This window comes from Bombina bombina, chromosome 3 (genome assembly GCF_027579735.1).
Source record: "Bombina bombina isolate aBomBom1 chromosome 3, aBomBom1.pri, whole genome shotgun sequence".
NCBI lineage: Eukaryota > Metazoa > Chordata > Amphibia > Anura > Bombinatoridae > Bombina > Bombina bombina.
The window spans coordinates 695273435-695299609 of record NC_069501.1 but is presented as its reverse complement, the minus strand read 5'-3'; the positions used below and the strand labels follow the sequence as shown (position 1 = coordinate 695299609).

Genomic DNA, 26175 nt, shown 5'->3' with positions numbered 1-26175 from the left:
TGCAATTTTCAGGGCTCTTCAGATTTGGCCTCTGTTGAAGAGAGAACCGTTCATTTGTTTTCAGACAGACAATATCACAACTGTGGCATATGTCAATCGTCAGGGTGGGACTCACAGTCCCCAATCTATGAAAGAAGTATCCCAGATACTTGCTTGGGCGGAACCCAGCTCCTGTCTAATTTTTGCGGTTCATATCCCAGGTATAGACAACTGGGAAGCGGATTATCTCAGCCATCAGACTTTACATCTGGGAGAGTGGTCCCTCCATCCAGATGTGAATTTCCAGAAATAGATCTGATGGCTTCTCATCTAAACAAGAAACTTCCCAGGTACCTGTCAAGGTCCAGGGATCCTCAGGCGGAAGCAGTGGATGCGTTGACCCTTCCTTGGTGTTATCAACCTGCTTATTTTTTCCCTCCTTTAGTTCTTCTGCCAAGAGTGATCTCCAAGATAATCATGGAGCAATCATTTGTGTTGCTGGTGGCTCCAGCATGGCCTCACAGGTTTTGGTATGCGGATCTTGTTCGGATGTTCAGTTGTCAACCTTGGCCACTTCCATTAAGGCCAGACCTTCTGTCTCAAGGTCCGTTTTTCCATCAGGATCTCATATCATTAAATTTGAAGGTATGGAAATTGAACGCTTAGTGCTTAGTCATAGAGGTTTCTCTGATTCTGTGATTAATACTATGTTGCAGGCTCATAAATCTGTTTATAGAAAGATTTATTATCGAGTTTGGAAGACTTACATTTCATGGTGTTCCTCTCATAAATTCTCTTGGCATTCTTTTAGAATTCCTAAAATTTTACAGTTTCTTCAGGATGGTTTGGATAAGGGTTTGTCTGCAAGTTCCTTGAAGGGACAAATCTCTGCTCTTTCTGTTTTATTTCACAGATAGATTGCTAAACTTTCTGATATTCACTGTTTTGTTCAGGCTTTGGTTCGTATCAAGCCTGTCATTAAATCAATCTCTCCTCCTTGGAGTCTTAATTTGGTTTTGAAGGTTTTAGAGGCTCCTCCATTTGAGCCTATGCATTCTTTGGACATTAAACTACTTTCTTGGAAAGTGTTGTTTCTTTTGGCCATCTCTTCTACTAGAATAGTTTCTGAATTATTTGCTCTCTTGTGAATCTCCTTTCTAATTTTTCATCAGGATAAGGCAGTTTTACAGACTTCATTTAAATTCTTACCTAAGGTTGTGAATTCTAACAACATTAATAGAGAAATTGTTGTCCCTTCCTTGTGTCCTAATCCTAAGAATTCTTTAGAGAGATCTTTAGATTCTTTGGTTGTGGTGAGAGCTCTGAAATATTATGTTGAAGTTATTAAAGATTCCAGGAAGACTTCTAGTCTATTTGTTATCTTTTCTGGTCCTAGATCAGGTCAGAAGGCTTCTGATGTTTCCTTGGCATCGTGTTTAAAGCTTTTGATTCATCAAGCTTATTTGGAGTCGGGTCAAGCCCCGCCTCAGAGAATTACAGCCTATTCTACTAGATCAGTTTCCACTTCGTGGGCTTTTAGGAATGAAGCTTCAGTTGATCAGATTTGCAAAGCAGCAACTTGGTCTTCTTTGCATACATTTACTAAATTTTACCGTTTTGATGTATTTGCTTCTTTGGAAGCAGTTTTTGGTAGGAAAGTTCTTCAGGCAGCTGTTTCAGTTTGATTCTTCTGCTTATGTTTTAAGTTTTTTCCTTTCATTTATGAGAATAAACGTATATTTTGGGTTTTGGATTAATTTTCTTCAGCGAAAAATGGCTGCTTTTTATTTTATCCCTCCCTCTCTAGTGACTCTTGCGTGGAGTTCCACATCTTGGGTATTGTTATCCCATGCATCACTAGCTCATGGACCCTTGCCAATTACATGAAAGAAAACATAATTTAGGTAAGAACTTACCTTCTTTCATATTGGCAAGAGTTCATGAGGCCCACTCTTTCTATGGTGGTTATGATTTTTTGTATAAAGCACAATTATTTTAAGATTCCTTTGTTGATGCTTATTTACTCTTTATCACCCCACTACTTGGCTATTCGTTAAACTGAATTGTGGGTGTGGGGAGGGGTGTATTTATAGGCATTTTGAGGTTTGGGAAACTTTGCCCCTCCTGGCAGGATTGTATATCCCATATGTCACTAGCTGATGGACTCTTGCCAATATGAAAGAAATGAATTTATCAGGTAAGTTCTTTCATAAATTATGTTTTTCCACTCCGCCTGTATCATGTGACAGCCATCAGCCAATTATAAATGCATATACGTACATTCTGTGAATTCTTGCACATGCTCAGTAGGAGCCGGTGACTCAAAAAGTATAAATATAAAAAGACAGGGCACATTTTGTTAATGGAAGAGAATTGGAAAGTTGTTTAAAAGTGCATGTTCTATCTAACTCATTAAAGTTTAATTTTGACTTGAGTGTCCCTTTAAGCTTAATATGCTATCTAGCTAGCACAATAGTAAAGAGAGATAAGCCAAGGTTTTTAAAAAAATGGAGCCTGAATGTTTCTCTGAACATTTGTTTCAATAATCTGTTCCTAAAGAACTAGTATGCCCAACATTTTCTAAAGGCTAAATTGCTATTTTCATGAGAGTGAAAATGGTTTTGAATATAAAATTTAATTAAAGAAAACAAATGAAATGTAACATTTTAATGTTGATTCCTTACACTGAATTCCATGTAATTTTTTTTATTATCAGATGAGGTTAGCACTTGGAAACACAAAATAATGGCTGGTATAACAATGAATAAAATGAAACCTGTTATTCCAGTTACTGCTGCTATTCACACAATTAATGACTTTATGTTTTTTAAACTTTATTGTGATTTTTACAACAGAGCACACCGGCACTGTGAGGACAACGGTGCAGCGAGCAATGCGGGATGTGACTATTGAAAGCGCATTAACAAATTGTGAAGAAGTCTGGCTGAGCAGAATATTTGACCTTCATCCTCACTGCAGAGTTATTGCAGCCAGAGCACACAATGAGGTACTGGTTAGAGAATTCAATTCTTTAAAGCAGTAATTCAACCATAAGGGCTTCACTGAAATGACTTGAGCTGTAATAGTGCCATACTGAAGGCAAAATAATAGGTTTGCAAAAGAATCCAATAATGTAGCCTGCTTATTATCCTATTATAAACAGCTAAGTTTTGCATTCTTAGATGTTTCTAATGTTTGGGGCAGTTCTCCTCAGGAGCGCTAGTTAACCTATTTTGTTGTATTTAAATACATATATGCTTAACCAATAGGGGAGAAGGAATCCAGGCTGTTCTTTGTGCATTTCCCATATTATATAATGAGCAACCAATACACTGTCAGCATGGACCATATCCAGGCTTTTTATTAACTCCTTAATACTCAGAATGCATACCCCATAAAAAAGTCAGTATTAGAGGAGACAAATATTATGATTATAAGAATGTAGTGCTTTGTAGCATTGATTTTCTCAGCTTTTATTAATTGAATATTCGGCAACAGTGACACACTTACGCATTTCATGACCTTAGGTGCTTTCTCAGAGAAAAAAAATATATTAGTCCAGAGGGAAATGTTACTAGTCCACTCAATGTTAAAGACAGAAAAATTGTTAATTTACTAATCAATGCAATTTCTTATTTCTTACTCATCCGTGGCTAGTGGATCTCATGACCTTGACATCACTACCTGCATGCAATGGATGCCCCCTTTATTTCTGGCTACCACTCTCAGAATAAACTAGTAGGACATTTTTGACACAGTCAGCTTATTTTAGAACAGACTGGGTGCAAACTAAACTAGGGTACAACTAGAAATATAAACAAACAGACAAACAAAACTGCAAGAAATAAGAAATAGATAACACAGCTATTCCTTTATTTTATGGTGTTTTTTTTTTTTTTAGCATTTCCTGCCTTCTGTTCATTGGTGAGGGGCAACTATTTATATTTCAGTTTGTTTGGAGAGTAGTGCATTTGAGAGCTTCACTATGGCTCCAAGACTCAGGCTGGACAAGACTGCTCTACCAAAAAATATTTTTTTTCAACATTTCTAGGAGGTTGCAAGCTCTATATCTGGAAGTCACCAAACTAAAGCAGACTATGGGAGACATTTTACAGCCAGCAGAAGCAGCAGAAGATTAAGCAGACAGTCTGACAAGGCACTTCACGTTATCAAAAAGGGAAACAAAGGAAGCACAATGTCATTATATGAATCACTGAAATATATTGAGGTAAAATGTGCAACTGCAACAGAAAACCCCCATTTAATGTTAATATTTTTTAGTTTTCAGCATATTTAATATTTCTTTCAATATGTACTCCTGCTTTGTTTCATGCCAATTGCTATAGTTCTGTGCAGACAGCATCTTGTGATATATTAAACATATCTCCCTAAAATGCACATTTAGTAATATGTTCTCTTGCAGTTTTCAAAATTACAAATGTATCTTCTACAATTTAAAACAAATCATTTCTTGATTTTAACTGATAAATAATTGGTCAAATCAAATGTAGGCCAACCCATGAAATAACTGAACAATTGCCAATATTTCATAGGGAACGTTATAAATTGAACAAAGGCAAAGGGCTTACTTGCTCAAAATCCAAAGGAACTTTTAGTAATGGATGTTAAAAGGTCGGTGAACAGGTTTGGAAAGAATGTTTGATATACAGGCTTTTGTTTAATTGGCCAATAGAAAGACTTGCAGATAGGCTGAAAAAGCAGCGTTAACAGGTCCTAATGCTGCTTTTTCACTGCTGCTGATATTACGAGTCTTGCAGGTTTAGGGGCACCGCACACTTCTTTGTCTTTACTGCAAAACGACTTACATAAACTTCGTAAAGTCTTTTTCTATGGGACTTCCATAGCGCCGGTATTACGAGTCAGTCCTGGGAGGCCAAAAAGTGAGCCGTACACCCTCTACATCCAAGATCCCGAACGCATTTTAAAGTCAGTAGTTAAGAGTTTTATGGTACAACGCCGTAACATAAAACTCATAACTAAAGTGCTAAAAAGTACACTAACACCAATAAACTACCTATTAACCCCTAAATCGAGGCCCTCCAGCATCGCAAACACTAAAATAAAATTTTAAACCCCTTATCTGCCGCTCCGGACATCGCCGCCACTAGAATAAACATATTAACCCCTAAACTGCCGCACTCCCGCCTCATAAACACTAGTTAAATATTATTAACCCCTAATCTGCCGTCCCTAATATCGCAGCCACCTACATTATACTTATTAACCCCTAATCTGCTGATCCAGACATCGCCACCACCTACATTATACTTATTAACCCTTAATCTGCTGCCCCAACATCGCCGACACCTACATTATTTTTATTAAACCTTAATCTGCCGCCACCAATTTCACCGCAACCTACCCACACTTATTAACCCCTAATCTGCCGCCCCAACGTCGCCGCCACTATTCTAAATTTATTAACCCCTAAACCTAAGTCTAACCCTAACACCCCCTAACTTAAATATAATTAAAATAAATCTAAATAAAACCTAATATCATTACCTAAATAATTCCTATTTAAAACTAAATACTTACCTATAAAATAAACCCTAAGCTTGCTACAATATAACTAATAGTTACATTGTATCTAGCTTAGGGTTTATTTTTATTTTACAGGCAAGTTTGTATTTATTTTAACTAGGTAGAATAGTTATTAAATAGTTATTAACTATTTTATAACTACCTAGCTAAAATAAATACAAAAGTACCTGTAAAATAAAACCTAACCTAAGTTACACTAACACCTAACACTACACTACAATTAAATAAATTACCTAAATTAAATACAATTAAATAAGTTAAATACAATTAGCTAAAGTATAAAAAAAACAAACACTAAATTACAGAAAATAAAAAACAAGTTACAGATCTTTAAACTAATTACACCTAATCTAATAGCCCTATCAAAATTAAAAAAGCCCCCCCCAAAATAAAAAAAACCCTAGCCTAAACTAAACTACCAATAGCCCTTAAAAGGGCCTTTTGCGGGCCATTGCCCCAAAGAAATCAGCTCTTTTACCTGTAAAAAAAAAAATACAAACACCCCCCCAACAGTAAAACCCACCACCCACACAAGCAACCCCCCAAATAAAAAGCTAACTAAAAAAACCTAAGCTCCCCATTGCCCTGAAAAGGGCATTTGGATGGGCATTGCCCTTAAAAGGGCATTTAGCTCTATTGCTGCCCAAACCCTAATCTAAAAATAAAACCCACCCAATACACCCTTCATCCTTCTGACGCGGAGCAGCTCCATCTTCAAGACATCCAACACGGAGCATTCTCTTCATCCGGAGTCTTCTTACTGAATGACGGTTCCTTTAAGTGACGTCATCCAAGATGGCGTCCCTTAGATTCCGATTGGCTGATAGAATTCTATCAGCCAATCGGAATTAAGGTAGAAAAAATCCTATTGACTAATGCAATCAGCCAATAGGATTGAAGTTCAATCCTATTGGCTGATGCATTCAGCCAATAGGATTGAACTCGCATTCTATTGACTGTTCCATTTAGCCAATAGAATGCGAGCTCAATCCTATTGGCTGATTGCATCAACCAATAGGATTTTTTCTACCTTAATTCCGATTGGCTGATAGAATTCTATCAGCCAATCTGAATCTAAGGGACGCCATCTTGGATGATGTCACTTAAAGGAACCGTCATTCAGTAAAAAGACTGCGGATGAAGAGGATGCTCCGCGTCAGATGTCTTGAAGATGGAGCCGCTCCACGTCGGATGGATGAAGATAGAAGATGCCCTCTGGATGAAGACTTCTGGCCGTCTGGAGGACCACTTCACCCGGCTTGGATGAAGACTTCTCCTGGCTTCGTTGAGGATTTCGGCCCGGTTGGATGAAGACTTCTGCCGGTGTATTGGGTGGGTTTTATTTTTAGGTTAGAGCTTTGGGCCGCAAAAGAGCTAACTGCCCTTTTAAGGGCAATACCCATCCAAATGCCCTTTTCAGGGCAATGGGGAGCTTAGGTTTTTTAGTTAGTATTTTATTTGGGGGGTTGGTTGTGTGCGTGGTGGGTTCACTTCAACGCTCACTTCTTGCTTATTAACGCCGGGTAATACCGGCGCTGTAGGTAAGTGAGTGGTGAGAGAAAACTGTTTGTTAGCACCTCATAGCCTCTAACGCAAAACTCGTAATTTGGCCAATTGTTAGTAAACAGGTAGCAGATAGCTAGTAGACACACTTGCATAGCCTAGGCTCAGCTACACTGGATTGGTGCAAAAAGAGAAGGAGACACCTGTATTGCTAAGATGCCAGAAGACACAGGCTTGCTGTAGAGGCTGGTAGATACCAGGACTACTGAAAGGCTAGAATCAAAGGCTTGCTTTGGAAATCCAAAGATGCACATTACTGCAGAGAGGCCAGGAGGAAAGGCTGATAGTGTTGAGTGTCCAAAAGACATATAAATACATGTAGCTGTTCCTCAAGTAGTTCTCTGCATACACTTTAAAGGAACAGTCTACTCCAGAATTTTTATTGTTTAAAAAGATAGATAATCACTTTATTACCCATTCCCCAGTTTTGCATAACCAACACTGTCATATTAATATACTATTTACCTCAGTGATTAACTTGTATCTAAGCCTCTGCAGACTGCCCCCTTATTTCAGTTTTTTTGACAGACTTGCATTTTAGCCAATCAGTGCCCTCTCATAACTAGCTACATGGGCGTGAGCACAATATTACCTATATGGCACACATAAAGCAACACCCTCTAGCTATGAAAAACTGTCAAATGCACTGATAAGAGGCGGCCTTCAAGTGCTTAACAATTAGCAAAAGAGCCTACCTAGGTTTAGCTTTCAACTATGAATACCTAGGGAACAAAGCAAATATGATGATAAAATGGAATTGGGAAGTTGTTTAAAATTGCATGCCCTATCTGAAAACTTTAATTTTGACTAGACTGTCCCTTTAGGAGTATAATCGTCATACCCAGTGTCAAACTGCATGCAACCTGACACTACAGAGCTTAAAGGGATAGGAACGTCAAGATTAAACTTGCATAAATCCGATAGAGCATGTCATTTTAAGACACTTTTAAATTCAATTCTATTTTCAAATGTTCTTTGTTCTATTGGTATCCCTTGTGGACAGATAGTATGATATGGATTGTGATTGATAGTTCAAGGAACAAATTAAAACCTTTTGCTATTTATGATGTTGTCAGAATGCTGATAGGCAGTGCGCCTGCTGTGAATATGAAGATGAAAGAATATATTCAGAATGCAGAATTAATTACATACTAAACAAAACATACATTCCAGTTAAAAAATCAACCCAAAGCATATGTATTTGCTAAGTGAACTACAAAGGCAAGCAATAGTGCTTATAATTTAGGCACTCATATTACATAAGTACAGAGTTATTTTTATCGCTCAAGTGATAGACTAGGGCACACTAACATCTGTATGTCAGATGGCGCGGGTGCTTGAGTGCAACACTTAAAGTGACATGAATCCCAAAATCTTTCTTTCATTATCCAGATAGAGAATACAATGTTGAAAAAGTTTCCAATTTACTTTTATTATCAAATTTGCTTCATTCTCATGTTATTCTTTGTTGAAGAGATACCTAGGTAGATAGCGTGCACATACCTGAAGCACTACATGACAGAAAATGGTGCTGCCATTTAATTCTGCTGCCATATAGTACTGCAGACACGTGCACACTCCTGAGCTTACATCCCTGCTTTTCGATAAAGGATAAAGCCAAAATAAAGAAAATTTGATGATAGAAGTAAATTGGGATTTTGTTTAAAATGGTATGCTCTATCTGAATCATGAAAGAAAAAATGTGGGTTTTATTTCCCTTTAATGCACCTCTTGTAATAAAAGTGAAATGAGTATGTTAATAACATTTCCTGTGCTATCCATTAAAAGTATAGGGCGTGCCTGCGGTATTGATCATGTTTCACTTATAATCTAGCTGTATATGTTTTAATTTGTTGTTATAATAAAACATATACATTTATATTCTAAACATTACAATTGGAGCTCATCACTTTTGTGCGCTTGCGTTTGGTCACAAATGCGCTTTTTTCATGCGCATCCAAAAACTAATTATATTACCAGTGGGTAGTAAATGCAGTCGAAAGGTCAGACTCATTTTGCGCGTTGATAAACACCGCAGACTCAGACGTCTGGTTAAGTGAAAAACGTATTGTCTGATAAAAATATTACACAAATACAGTAAGTTATAACAGCTCAAAGCGAGGAGATGCGAGGTGTTAGAAAAAAAACAGGCTGATAATGCTTTTACATAGGGATCCTATTTGACACATTTATTAATATAGAAATCTCTTTACTCATATATACTGTACATGCATTTTTAAACCTCACATGCTTAGTAAGAAGCAATAGAGGAAGCTATGTGCATATTGAAACAGATTCAATATGACTGTTTACACAAACGATATGGAAAGGTCTTTTAACCCTGATCTATTTTAGCAGTATCCTGCCTGTTTGACACAGCGATGCCCTTGAAATACTATATAGACTATATATACTATATGGATTATTATAAGCTGAATGGTTAGAGCTGCTTTTGAATATATGCCGATAAATGCTTTTTACTATCTCCAGCGATATGTACACACAAATATATGTATGCACTTTATTTTAGTGTTTGTTTTTTTGCACTGATGTCACTATTTATGGATTGACTTTTATTTTGGTCCTATATATTTACAGATGTATGTATATATGATCATAAGTTTTGATATTTACAAACTGGTGTGTTATATTGATTACCTGGCAACCAGGATGTTGCCATGACAACACAGTTTTGGCGCAATTTTCACTAATTGTTTGATGGGTGGGGCTTAGTACCTGTATATTGCACATTGTTCACTTGCACTTTTGTCTGCTCTGAGGAAGGGGTCTGCGAACCCTGAAACATTACCACAATAAATATTTAACATTTTGTATCCAAAATCCAGTGAGTGCAGTCCTTCATTGAAACAGACTGTAAACATTACCGACTTGGTACCCTGGTTGATGACCCTATTGCATTGTGAGTGCAGACACACATGGAGTATATATATATATATATATATATATATATATACAGGTAGCCCTCAGTTTACGCCGGGGTTAGGTTCCAGAAGGAATGGTTGTAAATTGAAACCGTTGTAAATTGAAACCCAGTTTATAATGTAAGTCAATGGGAAGTGAGGGAATTAGGTTCCTGGCCCCTCTCAAAATAATACATTATTTTTAAAGCATTGAAATTATAAACCTAATAAAATAATCACACAACACAGAATATATAATTAAACTAAGTTAAATGAACAAAAACATTTGCTAAACAGCATTATAAACCTATTAAAATAATCACACAATACAGACTTTACTTGCATTTTTCTGCAAACAGTTCTTTCTATGTATTCCAATCTGGACTGATTTATAGATAGAAGGATCTTGTTCCTTTGAAATCTGCTCGCTAGCTCAGGTCTGGTTAAACTGATTAATTTCAGCTTGCTTGGCTTGCATATCTTTGCTGCAACACAAGGGGACAGCTCCACCTACTGGCTATTTTAATCAATGCACTGCTTCTCAATGCTTTTCAATAGCAGTCACATGACTGAAAAAAAAGGTTGTTATTCTGAAACAGTGCAAATTGAACCGTTGTAAACCGAGGGCCACCTATATATATAAATATATATTGTACATACATTTTTAAACCTCACATGCTTAATAAGAAGCGATAGAGGAAGCTATGTGCATTGCCTAATTTTCTAGTACGTCCATTGGTGTTTGATGTCTTTAATGGGTTAATAGCATTTTGATTATAGTATTGTTATGATTTTATATGTTGCCCTTATTTTTATTTGCTTTATAAAAATGATGCAAATCCATTATCAAAAACTTTTTTTATTATCAAGATTTACATTCCCACTCCAAAGAGATGAGGAATTCTTGGATTTTCAGAAGTTTAATCATTCGTCCCATAAGGGAAAAGTCATGAAATATAGCACGACAGGAACATTATAGCATCAATGAACTCTTTAGGGACTTTTTCCTTAGCAACAGTTTCAACATTTTGATTCTTAAGGTTATGGGCAAGGACTAATATTTAATTTTTGATATTCCATTACATAATTTATTTCCTTTGTTTTATATATACGATGACATGTTTAAATGTATTACATTTGTGTGCTAAAGTATACTGTTGTTATATTTGATATAGTCATACCGTTTTGTTTGCATTTTCACTAGGAGTTTGGAACAGTTATGCTCTTGAGTAGCACAAATTCCATATTTGAAGAACTTGAGCATCATCAGCTGGTGCTCAGTAGCATGCAGCCATATGCTGAGGCCGGGGCGTTCCTGGATGAAGTCACAAAGTGGCAAAAGAAGTTACAAGCAATAGAGATAATTGTTCAGCAGTGGATCTTGGTCCAAGAAAAGTGGACTCAGCTGGAAGAGGTTATTACTTTATTTATTTTTTCAAAAATGTATTGAGGACAAGGTGCAGTGAGTATATGCACCAACATTCCTTTTGACCTCAGCAGCTTCTCAGCTCATATGTGTAGTCAATACAGTCATAGGGGTAGATTTACCAATATCTGTCCGACATGATACTCTGTAGCGTATCATGTCCGACAGACGTTGCTGAATGCTGACAGCATACGCGGTTGGCATTTATCATTACACAAGCAGTTCACCAGAACTGCTTGTGCAATGCTGCCCCCTGCAGATTTGCGGCCAATTGCCCGCTAGCAGGGGGTGTTAATCAGCCTGATCGTATAGGATCGGGCAGATTGAAGACCATAGCCTCAGAGGCAGCGGACAATTTATGGCGCAATGGTCTTTAGAGCGCTGCTTCATAGCTGCTGTTTCCGGCGAGCCTGAAGGCTCGCGCAAAAACAAGGAGAACAAGAGCCATTCGGCTCTTGTTAAATCTACCCCTTAATATGTGTAAAAAAATGCATATTAATGTCCTAGTGTGTCTTCAAATTGGTTGTACTGGGCAGCACTGTTTGCAACAGTTTAAATACAATCTTGGGGCTGATTGGTCAAACAAATTCCCCTATGAGCAAAGGCACACATAGACATCTGTTTACATAGCCTATTGACTAGTCTGATTGAAAAAAATACTGTAATATTATATTCAAACACAACAGAAATGTGTGTTAAGGTAATCATGATCAGGGCAAACAAGGCCATAGCTTAATATTTTTGAAAACTCATTTCCAATTTACTTTTATAATCACATTTGCTACCTTCTCTTGGGATCCTTTATTGAGGAAGCAGCAATGCACTACTAGGTGCTAGTTTTACACATTGGATGAGATAATGAAAGAGTCCTATATGTACAGCCGCCAATCACCAGCTAGTTTCTAGATGCCATTCAATCTGAAAAATGACAGGTGAGATGACAAGCCCACATATTTACCAGAAATGGCATCTCAGATCTTTTCAGCCCCTGTGAATTTATTTCATATTGTTACATATTAGTACATAGTGCTTCAGATCAGCACATTACGATATATACACGCTAAAATATGCTATTAAAAACTGTAATACATTTTGCTACCAGGTAAAATACATGCAGCTAGATTACTAGTTTTGCGTTATAACTCAAAAAGCATCATTATGGCCCATAACAATGCTTTTTCCCTAACGCCACTATTACAAGTCTTGTAGGTATAGGTGTACCGCACACCTTTTTGGCTGTCACACAACATCAGTACCGCACTTTAAGAAAAGTCCTTTTTCAATGGGGCTCCCATAGCGCCGGTATTACGAGTTTTGCGGTGAGGTCAAAAAGTGAGCGGTACACCCTATAATGACAAGATCCGTACCGCCATCTAAAGTCAGTAGTTATGAGGGTTATGCTACAAAGCTGTACCATAAAACTCATAACTAAAGTGTCAAAAAGTGCACTAACACCCATAAACAACCTATTAACCCCTAAACCGAGGCCCTGCCGCATCGCAAACACTATAATAAATTTATTAACCCCTAATCTGCTGCTCCCAATATCGCCGACACTTTAAAAAATATTAACCCCTATTCCGCCGCTTCCCGACATCGTCGCCGCTATAATAAAATTATTAACCCCTAAACCGCCGCACTCCCGCATCGCAAACACTATTTAAATATTATTAACCCCTAATCTGCCGTCCACCCACACCGCTGCTATAACAAACCTATTAACCACTAAACCGCAAGCCCCCACAACAAAATATACTACAATAAACTATTAACCCCTAAACCTCTGGCCTCCCACATCACTACATAAATATATTAACCCCTAAACCTAACCCTAACGTAACCCTAACTCTAAGCCTAACACCCCCTAACTTAAATATAATTAAAATAAATCTAAATAAAACTTACAATTATTACCTAAATAATTCCTATTTAAAAATAAATACTTACCTATAAAATAAAACCTAAGATAGCTACAAAATAAGTAATAGTTATAATATTGTAGCTGTCTTAGGTTTTATTTTTATTTCACAAGAAAGTTTGTATTTATTTAAACTAGGTAGACTAGTTAGTAAATAGTTATTAATTATTTACCTGTAAAATAAAACCTAACCTGCCTCACACTAAAACCTAACATTACAATAAAATGAAATAAATTAAATCCAATAGGATTTTTTCCCCTTTAATTCCTATTGGCTGATAGAATTCTATCAGCCAATCGGAATGTGAGGGACGCCATCTTGGATGACGTACCTTAAAGGGAAACTTCATTCTACGTTGACCATCGGAAAAAGAGGATGCTCCGCGCCGGATATCTTGAAGATGGATCCGCTCCGTGCCGGATGGATGAAGATAGAAGATGCCGTCTGGATGAAGACTTCTGCCCGCTTGGATGAAGACTTCTGCCGGCTTTGATGAGAACTTCGGGCCGCTTAGATGAAGACTACTGCCGGCTTCGATGAGGACTTTGCCCTGCTTGGATGAGGATGGATGTCTGGTCTTTGAAAACTGTAAATGGATTGTCGGGGGTTAGTGTTAGGTTTTTTTAAGGGTTTATTGGGTGGGTTTTATTTTTAGCTTAGGGTTTGGGCAGTAAAAGAGCTAAATGCCCTTTTAAGGGCAATGACCATCCAAATGCCCTTTTCAGGGCAATGGTTAGCTTAGGTTTATTTAGATAGAATTTTATTTGGGGGGTTTGGTTGTGTGGGTGGTGGGTTTTACTGTTGAGGGTTGTTTGTATTTTTTTTTTTTACAGGTAAAAGAGCTGATTTCTTTGGGGCAATGCCCCGCAAAAGTCCCTTTTAAGGGCCATTGGCAGTTTAGTGTAGGCTAGGGTTTTTTTTATTTTGGGGGGGCTTTTTATTTTGATAGGGTTATTCGATTAGGAGTAATTTGTTTTTTTTTAATTTTGTGTTATTTAGTGTTTATTTTGTTTGTAATTTAGATAATTGTATTTGATTAATTTAATTTTATTTATTTTATTGTAATGTTAGCTTTTAGTGTAAGGCAGGTTAGGTTTTATTTTACAGGTAACTTTGTATTTATTTTAACTAGGTAGTTAGTAAATAGTTATAACTATTTATATAATAACTATTTACTAACTAGTCTACCTAGTTAAAATAAATACAAACTTAACTGTGAAATAAAAATAAAACCTAAGCTAGCTACAATATAACTATTAGTTATTTTGTAGCTACCTTAGGTTTTATTTTACAGGTAAGTTTGTATTTAGTTTTAAATAGGTATTATTTAGTTAATAATTGAAAGTTTTATTTAGATTGATTTTAATTATATTTAAGTTAGGGAGTGTTAGGCTTAGGGTTAGACTTAGAGTTAGGGTTATGCTTAGGGTTAGGGTTTGGTTTAGGAGTTAATAACTTTAGTATAATGGTGGCGACATTGGGGGCGGCAGATTAGGGGTTAATAAGTGTATTTAGGATGCGGCGATATCGGGAGTGGCAGATTAGGGGTTAATAGTTTTATGTAGGTGGCGGCGATGTTAGGGGCAGCAGATTAGGGGTGTTTAGATTTGGTTTTAATGTTAGGGTGTTAGGTTTAAACATAGCTTTTTCTTTTCCCATAAACATCAATGGGGCTGCTTTACGGAACTTTTGTTTCCTTGATCGCAGGTGTTAGGCTTTTTTTTTTTGCCGGCTCTCCCCATTGATGTCTATGGGGAAATCGTGCACGAGCACGTCAAAGCGCTTGTATTTGGGTGAAGCATGGAGCTCAACCCCACCATATCGCCTGCGCAATTCTGATTTTTGTAAACTTGTAATAGCAGCGCTATAGGGAGGTTAAATACCGCCGCTTTTGTGGCGGTCGTTAATTTCCCTATAGCGCTCAAAACTCGTAATCTAGCTGAAAATAAATAAAAAACTAAACAAGCAAGCCAATGTATATTGATCTTTCACACTGAGGGCACAATTCTCTACAGGTTTCAGGGCTTGTGAGATTCTCTTGAAAATTGTGCCAGTACTTTGAAGTCCATGTGATAATTCTCTAAATGCAACTTTTACCTTGAGAACAGTATATTTTGCAAAGAAAGGGGTTGTTTGTGATATCAAATCATGTCTCTCTCTCTCTGTCTGTCTTTCTATATTTTTACTTATTTATTTCTAAGAATGTTATTTACAGATTAGGGATTATATTGTGACCTCTTGGTATACATTGGTAAAACTATATATTTTCATAATCTGTCACTTCCAAGAAAAGATCTGTATTATGACCAGTGCAATGTTAAATGAATTTCTATAGATTACAAAAACTTAGTTTAATAAACCCACAGCACCTATCTAAAATGGTATCTGGATTAGAAAAAAATATTGTCCTTCACATATTAAAATAAATGTAATTGTGTCATTTAAAAATTGTATGTAGGTATTTTCCACATTGGCATTTCGAATTTCAATGCCCAGAGAAGCTGCTTTATTTGCTGATGTCCACCATAATTTTTGTCGGCTAATGAAAGCTGTGGAAGAAAATCCAAACATCTTACAGAACTGCATGAGAAGAGGTGAGCTGGAATGCAATTTATATTTTATCTCTTCAGCTACCATTATTTTACAATGTACACATAAAATAAGTAAACAAACAATCAGTAAAGAAACTGAGGAAGGTTGCAGTTCTTGTGATTTTCGAGAACGCCTTATGAATGACCTCATTGCCGTGAAAACGTCTGCATGGGTAAATTCTCTATCTCTCCATGGGCCTAGTGATATAAAGCTATGTGATGTGGCAAGATTATCTAAGACATCTCATCAGTGCTACAAGGTCCATCAAAGAATCTTAGAAAGGCAAATTTTAGCTTGAAAGCTGTTTATCTTGCTATGAAGGGTTCTGGATGTGATAGGCAGACAGCTACATTGCAATCTAATGCTAAATAAAAGCCCCCAAAGATTTTGCAGGATTTCTCTCCATGCCGGAGATAAATCATCAGGCCTCATATGTGTGCCCTTCTCTTTCTCTCTTCTACAACATTGGCAGCACTTATCCTCTGGTGCCAGTTTCCTCAATAGCTTCTGCAGTTTACTTTCTATGCAGAAAATCACAGGTGCTATGCAGATAGGTAGATACAAAGACTTCCAGAAGATAGGCAGAGAGATGAATAGAGATATAGAGGACAGACAGATGTAGGGTTAGATGGCCTGATGATCTAAAACTCTCTTGTCTGGTGAAATTATGTCTTGTCAGTATTTTGAGGTTCCTCAAATCATTTTCGAAAGGCAAATGTATTACTTAAACGATAATTATCTTGCTAAGCTAGGTTCCAGATGTGCGGGAGACACATTGGGGCCGAATTATCATTGTGAGAGCAGACATGATCCGATATTGCGGATCATGTCCGCTGCTCATCGATAAATGCCGACAGCATACGCTCTCAGCATTTATCAGCAGTTCTTTATACCTAAATACCACATCTGAAATGTATATAAAATGGACTGAGAATGGTTTGTTTGAACATAAAATTCTATCAGGTCCCTGTTGGATGTACTTGAGAATATGTAATCGTATTTGCGTGCGAGTAGGGTGTTTTTCTTTCCCCCAATTACTTCTATGGGGAAGTAGGTTATTGAGCAGGCGATATTCTAAATTTTGCTTTTTACGTGCGTCGAGTTAGCACTCGAGCAAAAACGGTTTACTTTCAACTTCTTCTAACGGAGTTAGTGCTCGAGTGGGAGCATTTAATACCGCTCCACTTGTAATCTGGCCCTTAATGTGATATACTAACTTTCTGATGGTACTATGTAATCAGCCAATCGGATTGAACTTGATTCTGATTGGCTGATTCCATCAGCCAATCAGAATATTCCTACCTTAATTCAGATTGGCTGATAGAATCCTATCAGCCAATCGGAATTCGAGGGACGCCATCTTGGATGACGTCATTTAAAGGAACCGTCATTCGTCATTTAGTCGTCGGCCAGGATGGATGTTCCGCGTCAGAGGTCTTCAGGATGCTGCCGCTTCGCTCCAGATGGATGTCGATAGAAGATGCCGCCTGGATGAAGACTTCAATCGGATGGAAGACCTCTTCTGCCCCGCTTGGATGAAGACTTATACCGGATCATGGACATCTTCAGCCCCCCGCTTGGGCTTGGATCAGGACATCGGAGGAGCTCTTCAGGACGGATCGGTGAACCTGGTATGGTGAAGACAAGGTAGGATGATCTTCAGGGGCTTAGTGTTAGGTTTATTTAAGGGGGGTTTGGGTTAGATTAGGGGTATGTGGGTGGTGGGTTGTAATGTTGGGGGGGGGGTATTGTATGTTTTTTTTACAGGCAAAAGAGCTGAACTTCTTGGGGCATGCCCCGCAAAGGGCCCTGTTCAGGGCTGGTAAGGTAAAAGAGCTTTTAACTTTAGTAATTTAGAATAGGGTAGGGCATTTTTTATTTTGGGGGGCTTTGTTGTTTTATTAGGGGGCTTAGAGTAGGTGTAATTAGTTTAAAATTGTTGTAATATTTTTCTTATGTTTGTAGATATTTTTTTATTTTTTGTAACTTAGTTCTTTTGTATTTTTTGTACTTTAGTTAGTTTATTTCATTGTAGTTATTTGTAGATATTGTATTTAATTAATGTATTGATAGTGTAGTGTTAGGTTTAATTGTAGGTAATTGTAGGTATTTTATTTAATTAATTTAATGATAGTATAGTGTTAGGTTTAATTGTAACTTAGGTTAGGATTTATTTTACAGGTAATGTTGTAATTATTTTAACTAGGTAACTATTAAATAGTTCTTAACTATTTAATAGCTATTGTACCTGGTTAAAATAATTACAAAGTTGCCTGTAAAATAAATATTAATCCTAAAATAGCTACAATGTAATTATAATTTATATTGTAGCTATATTAGGATTTATTTTACAGGTAAGTATTTAGCTTTAAATAGGAATAATTTATTTAATAAGAGTTAATTAATTTCGTTAGATTAAAATTATATTTAATTTAGGGGGGTGTTAGTGTTAGGGTTAGACTTAGCTTTAGGGGTTAATACATTTATTAGAATAGCGGTGAGCTCCAGACGGCAGATTAGGGGTTAATAATTGAAGTTAGGTGTCGGCGATGTTAGGGAGGGCAGATTAGGGGTTAATACTATTTATTATAGGGTTAGTGAGGCGGATTAGGGGTTAATAACTTTATTATAGTAGCGCTCAGGTCCGCTCGGCAGATTAGGGGTTAATAAGTGTAGGCAGGTGGAGGCGACGTTGTGGGGGACAGATTAGGGGTTAATAAATATAATATAGGGGTCGGCGATGTTAGGGCAGCAGATTAGGGGTACATAGGGATAATGCAAGTAGCGGCGGTTTACGGAGCGGGAGATTAGGGGTTAATAATAATATGCAGGGGTCAGCGATAGCGGGGGCGGCAGATTAGGGGTTAATAAGTGTAAGGTTAGGGGTGTTTAGACTCGGGGCACATGTTAGGGTATTAGGTGCAGACGTAGGAAGTGTTTCCGCATAGCAAACAATGGGGCTGCGTTAGGAGCTGAACGCGGCTTTTTTGCAGGTGTTAGTTTTTTTTTCAGCTCAAACAGCCCCATTGTTTTCTATGGGGGAATCGTGCACGAGCACGTTTTTGAGGCTGGCCGCTTGCGTAAGCAACTCTGGTATCGAGAGTTGAAGCTGTGTTAAAAATGCTCTACGCTCCTTTTTTGGAGCCTAACGCAGCCTTTATGTGGACTCTCAATACCAGAGTTATTTTTATGGTGCGGCCAGAAAAAAGCCGGCGTTAGCTACGCGGGTCCTTACCGACAAAACTCTAAATCTAGCTGTAAGATAGCTAAAATATAATTATTATTTATATTGTAGCTATATTAGGGTTTATTTTAAAGGTAAGTATTTAGTTTTAAATAGGAATAATTTATTAAAGTATAGTGTAGTATTAGGTGTAATTGTAACTTAGGTTAGTTTTTATTTTACAAGTAAATTTCTCTTTATTTTAGCTATGTAGCTATTAAATAGTTAATAACTATTTAATAGCTATTGTACCTAATTAAAATAAATTGAAATTTGCCTGTAAAATAAAAATAAATCCGATAGCTACAATATAATTATTATTTATATTGTAGCTATATTAGGGTTTATTTTAAAGGAAAGTATTTAGTTTTAAATAGAATTAATTTAGTTCATAATAAAAATATTATTTAGATTTATTTAATTAATATTTAAGTTAGGGGGGTGTTAGCGTTAGTGTTAGACTTAGGTTTAGGGGTTAATAAATTTATTACAGTGGCGGCGGTGTAGTGGGGGGCAGGATAGGGGTTAATAAATTTATTATAGGTGGCGACGGTGTAAGGGGGGCAGGATAGGGGTTAATAAATTTATTATAGGTGGCAACGTTGTGGGTTGGGCAGGATAGGGGTTAATAGGTATAATGTAGGTGGCATCGGTGTCCGGGAGCGGCGGTTTAGGGGTTAATACATTTATCAGAGTTGCGGCAGGGTCTAGGAGCGGCGGTTTAGGGGTTAATAACTTTATTTAGTTGCGGGGGGCTCCGGGGGCGCCGGTATAGGGGGTAGAACAGTGTAGTTAGTGTGAGTGCTTAGTGACAGGCTAGCAATAAAGCTGGGAAAAAGCCGAAGAGCAGCGAGATCGGATGAGTGATAACTCTCACAGTCCGCTGCTCATCGCCCCGCGGCTTTTTGACAGCTTTATTTGATAACTTAGGCGAAATTTTTCAGGTCCGCGGCAGCGATGTGAAGCGAGCTTAGGCGGGCGTATTGGGCCGGCGAAGGCAGGAAAGTTGACACGTTGATAACTACCCCCCATGAGCTGTATTATGATGTGTAAATATTCCCTAAATGACACAAGATATCGTTATTTTCACCTTTTAGGTCCCATCTCTTCTCCAAGCTGTCCCATTTAATATATGCAACTATACAACTATTTCAAAATCCAAACCTTTTACAGTCCCAAAGAGTAAATAAAGGATGTTGTACCTGTATTTTAAAATTGGTGAAGGTTATCAATTACAAATAGAGTGCCAATGTGCACCAATGCATGCTAATATATTTTTTTATATATTTTTTTATGAGATAGAAAAAAAATGTATTCACAATACATTTCACATTGGATAAGAACATTGGCTCCAATATAATAAATTTGAAGCAGTGGATTCAACACTATTCTTCTCATAGGCTCTAGACAGGGATGGCTCCAGACTGTAAATTGATAGGGTGCAGAGAAAATTGACTACAAAGCTAAACACCAAAGGGTACAGATCTGCATAGAAATAAACATTTTAACAGCATCTAAAGCTGTAATTTTGTTAGAGAAATTTGCTAACACAACACCTACAAAGCATCTGATGATTAAACATGCGTTGGCATGGAGAGATGTTTTGCAAAATCTTTGGGGCTTTTTTTGAGCATCTCTTTTTCTTATCCAATACCCTGCATAGTGAGATAAACACTTTCTATTGTGGGACCTCACGGTAATGATGAAGCTTGTTAGATAATCTTGCTAAAATGAGTGTTGTTTAATTTATCCAAGCTGCAGCAAAATACCTCAGTATTCTAATAACTACCTCACTTTCACTGAATATACTTTATGCAGTTTGCATTATTTATTTCAGAATAAACTTAATATTCCTGGACAAAATAGTTTTGCTTGTGGATCTAACTATAATTTGTCTTTCAGGTTTACAGTCAATGTTAGATCAGTTGAATTACAAATTAGAGCGTTGCCAGAAGGCTGTCCGGCTTCACTTGGAGCAGAAAAGGATGGCTTTTCCAAGATTTTTCTTTTTATCATTGGAAGATACTCTCAATATTGTGTGCTATGGTAATTTACATTCTTTATTGTATGATATTTTAGTTTTTATCTTTTACGCGGAACACATTACCTGCATATACGTCTCTGTATATGATTTCATTAGCCTTATTTGATATTTGAGCATTATTTTATTGTTTATTATACACAAAAAGTACACATTTTTATGGTTTTGATAGTATATGAAGTTTCAAAATGGCCTGCTATGTAACAATAATGATGTGGGCTATCTGTTTTGAGCAATTGTTTATATATACAGTATATGTATATATATATATATATATATATATATATATATATATATATATATATATATATAATAAATAAAGGCAAGTAATGAGTGTTATATAAATGTTGTTTTTTTCCCCAGCTTGCTTATCTGTGCTTTGTTTTTTATCTTCTGTAGGTAAGGTTCCAATGGAAACAGAATCAGTCCTCCAAGGTTCTTTCTTTTCTAGGGATCTAATGAAAGAAGCAGCTGTTTGAGCTGCAGAAGAATCTTGTTGATCTGTAGATAGTCTGTCTTCTCAGTTGGAAATAGGGACAGGATTTTTAATCCAGCCATTTCATTATTTCAAAGAAAGGGAAATGTCATAGCCAATGTTATACCACAATACATCTAAAGTATGTGAATCTGCAAGTCCAAAACAGTCCAGCTCACTACAATAATTTTAAATTCAGAGCTTTAAATGATAATATTTAAACATCCAAAATCAGTGATATTATTTTCAGCAGCACCATCGCTATCAAGGAACACATACCTTATTTCCTTTTCAGATAATACAAGCACTTAATTGTTTCTTGTTATAAATTATGACTAGAAATTTAGCATCGATTTCACCTTAGGTCACTGTTCAGTGGCGTATGTTAATTTGTAATATAAGCCGTTTCCCTCTTTAACTTTTCAGCTTGTTTTTGTTCCTGATTAATTCTTACATCAAAACTGACATTTGTACAAAAACAGCAACACGTTATTTTAATTAAAGCACCATTGTATAGTAGAATTGTATAATCAACCAGTTCATAATACAAAAAAGAAAATGCAATATCACTTACTCTGAATTTTAAATAAGATGTAGATTATTTGCCCCCTGTATCATGTGACTGCCATCAGCCAATAAGAAACTCATACACTTCGAACTCTTGCACATGCTCAGTAGCTCAGTAGCTGGTGCCTCAGGAAGTGAGCATATAAAAAGACTGTGCTCCATTTGATAATGGAAGTAAACTAGAAAGTCTCTTAAAACTGCATGTTCTATCTAAATCATAAAAGTTTAATTTTAACTTAGTGTCCAGGATACCCTTTATTGTCAAATGACACCATGTAATCTAACATTATTCTCTAACAAAGGGGCAGTATGGAATATTATCTGATTTGAAGAATGTTTCCTAAGTGTACAAACCTACGTTATGCACATAGAAAGACACAATAGGTTTTATTTACCTGAATGTGAAGGAGGTTGCAATACAGAATAAGTAGAAGCTATACAGTTTCCTTGAGTTAATCTTAACTGATTTGAAATAAGGATTTTAAAGGGATAAGATATGTATTAGCCAATAGCTTTAGAACAAGCCCCTCTGTACCATCTTAGCTTTTTTTATGAAGGTATTGACACATTTATTGTGAAACCTTAAATAAGGGACGCCAATCATCTATGGATCCTAGTTTGCCATCTAAAAGCTAAATAAATCTTTTGAAAGTTTGTGGATTTAAAAATATACAAAGAAAATATAATTTCTATAGAGATCTAACAAAAAACATTGATATGTGTTATATGAGTGTTTAAATATAAGGAATAAAATATTCATAGCTTCAACACGAGGGTTAGAAAATATTCATCAGTAACCATTGTTTTCTCTTTTAAACAGGTTATGATCTTGGCATTGTAAGTGGTTATATGGAAAAGTTATTTCAACATGTGCACAGTCTTATCTATCATTTAAATGACTCTGATCATGACTGCCACAAAATCTTAGGAGTAAGAAGCTGTTTGGGGGAAGAATTGTACCTCAGAGAGGTGAGTAGTATCTCATATTTTGCTAACAGTTATTGAAATTCTATTTAAATTCAACCTTTTATATTTAAGATTTTATTTTGCGATTTGTATTTGCTTTACTTAGAAACCTTTAGCATGTATATAAAATAGCAATGTTTAAATAAACACGTGGTATTAAGCTGAGCAGCAACATACAATAAAATGTTTTATTGTTATAGCTTAGATTTTAGTTCAGTCGTATGGGACAGCTAAGAGCATCTATCATGGTTTTAATAATTATATGATTATAGATTTATTTATATCCAATAAATATTGCATAAATATTGAACCTACGGATTATGTACCCAAGAGAGTAACCATGTGGCATCCCTTACATAACTACAGATGCTGCTGATTTGAAGACAACAGAGAAATGTATATTAAGGCTGACATTTAAGAATCACCTGGTGGACAGGGCTCACTCCAGTGAACCTGACCGCCCGGTATCACAGCCAGTGGGCAGCAATACGCTGCCTGCATTTATCATTGCATCTCGCAGCTTTATACATTTTGCCCAATGTATGTTTTTGTATATCAGATCAAATACATTTAAAATGATGTGTATGATATAAAATAATAGCTTTACTTTGGTGGGTTGGCGTGTTTAAGTGTAACACTAAATAAAATACATAGTATTGCCACTCCTTCTAATGACAAAATGAATACTGTATGTTAAATAATACGTGCTGTTTAATGCTATTGCTTACCATTATCTTTCTTTTACTAGTGCTTTTCTTTCTTCTTACAGCTTTCATATTTACCTTTTTCATATTATCAAAATGATATGTTCAAGTACTAAAATGTTGATGACTAAAAATGTTTATAGCAGCCAGATATACAAACTCACAATTATAAATGAAAATATGCAATCGGGTTTGTGCGAGAGTGGGGTGTTAGGTTTTTATTAGATGTGTGCACGCCGGAAAATTTCGTTTTGTATCTTTATTCATTTTGTTTCGGATGCATTCGGATCTATTCATTATTCATTTGTTTTGGATGCATTCGGATTGATTCGTTATATCGGTCATTCGTTTCGGATGCATTTGGAAATTCGAAAGTTCGGTATGTTCAGATTTATTCATTATGTTATGTTACGTTGATTCGGATGGTTCCAACCAACACAAAAGGAATAATTTCACTGTTCTATCTCACTAAATTTAATTGTAATATATCTCTTTTAGATTTTTTTTATAATAAATATGGAACGGCAAAGGAATTGGGATTAGTCTAGAGAGTCAGACTATCGCACCATGGCCATTCGAATAAAACAAATTAATCCAAACTAATTTGGATTTTTCGTTACAAATTGATTCGGATTAGTTTAGTTTCGTTACTAGGGTGATTCGGAGATTCGGATACATCCGAATATACGAATCACCCGATTTTCGTCAGAATTTTGATTCGGAACTAAACTAATTGCACATGTCTAGTTTTTATTTCTTTTTTTCTCATTGACTTCTATGGAGGAATATCTGAACGTGCACAGGATATTCTAACTTTGGCTTTTTGCGCTTGTCAAGATAGCCTGAGAGCAAAAACAGTTTAGTTCAATTCATAATATGAGCACAACCCGACAAGAGCATAAAGTTACTTCTAGCACAATTAATGCTCGAGGGGAAGCGTTTATTTTCTCTCCACTTGTAATCGGTCCCTAAGTAAGACTATACACTGTACATTACTACACTTACATTGACAAACATAAGTAAAAAGATAGGAGCACTCTGCCCTTAAGCATTGCAGATGCACTTTTATTCAATCTCAATCTTATAATCTAAAGATTGTATTTACATTTTTCTTTTTTTATCTTCATACAATTAATTTTTTGCTATTACCTATTACTGCCTGATTTCTACAAATACATTTATGAGGGCAATGTAGCTAATAAAGTCTATAGAGATTGCAGGTTTTATAGTCCGGGTATAATTAGGGGGCACATACTCTACATAATTAAGATTACTCTTGTTGTATATTATGACTACACATCATTTTATGGATACATTAAAATAGATACTGGCAAAGTGATATACCAGTCTTAATAGAAACCATTGATAACCATGATATTGCAGCTGGCACATAAGCACGGTTGTACTTTAAATATGTGTATGAAAACCATAATTAATTCAAATATTCAGAAGACTGTAGTTGAGATTAGTAAAATTATTTTGTAAAATATAAATTTTTGGAAAAATTAAGGAACTTTAACCCCTTAACGACCAAGGGCGTACGCCACACGTCCTCAAAAAAAATACAGTTAATGACCGAGGACGTGTGGCATACGTCCTTGGTCTGGAAAGCAGCTGGAAGCGATCCTGCTCGCTTCCAGCTGCTTTCCGGTTATTGCAGTGATGCCTCGATATCGAGGCATCCTGCAATAACCCCCCTTGGCCATCCGATGCAGAGAGAGCCACTCTGTGGCCCTCTCTGCACCGGACATCGGTGGCCGGTATCGTTGGTGGGTGGGGCAAGTCTGGGAGGCGGGTGGGCGGCCATCGATGTGCCGAATAAAGTGGAGGGGGACGGGATCGGGGGTGGGACAGACGGGAGCGCGCACGTGCATGGGGGGCGGGCGCGTGCACGGGGCGGGAGCGGGAGGGAACCGCTACACTGCAGAAAAATAAAGGTTGATAAAAGTAAAAAATTTTTTTTTTAAAAAAATAAATAATTCATCTAAGGGATCTGGAAGGGGTGGGGGGTTGATCTGGTGGGGGAAGCTACACTACAGAAAAGGGCAATTAAATAAAAAAAACCACTTTCTCTTGTTAAGTGTATCCAGTCCACGGATCATCCATTACTTATGGAAAATATTCTCCTTCCCAACAGGAAGCTACAAGAGTCCACCCACAGCAAAGCTGCTATATAGCTCCTCCCCTAACTGCCATATTCAGTCATTCTCTTGCAAGCCTCAACATAGATAGGA

The 26175-nt window shown here is 36.7% G+C and overlaps 1 protein-coding gene across 1 annotated transcript in view; it reads left to right on the top strand.

Moving 5' to 3' along the window:
* LOC128652486 (uncharacterized) overlaps positions 1-26175 on the top strand; it is an 868114-nt gene that overhangs the window by 178942 nt on the left and 662997 nt on the right. The window contains exons 29-34 of the mRNA XM_053705422.1: positions 2835-2986; positions 4031-4207; positions 11233-11442; positions 15832-15967; positions 21091-21234; positions 23092-23240. Coding sequence (XP_053561397.1) covers positions 2835-2986; positions 4031-4207; positions 11233-11442; positions 15832-15967; positions 21091-21234; positions 23092-23240 — 968 coding nt within the window. The remainder of the gene's footprint in view (positions 1-2834; positions 2987-4030; positions 4208-11232; positions 11443-15831; positions 15968-21090; positions 21235-23091; positions 23241-26175) is intronic.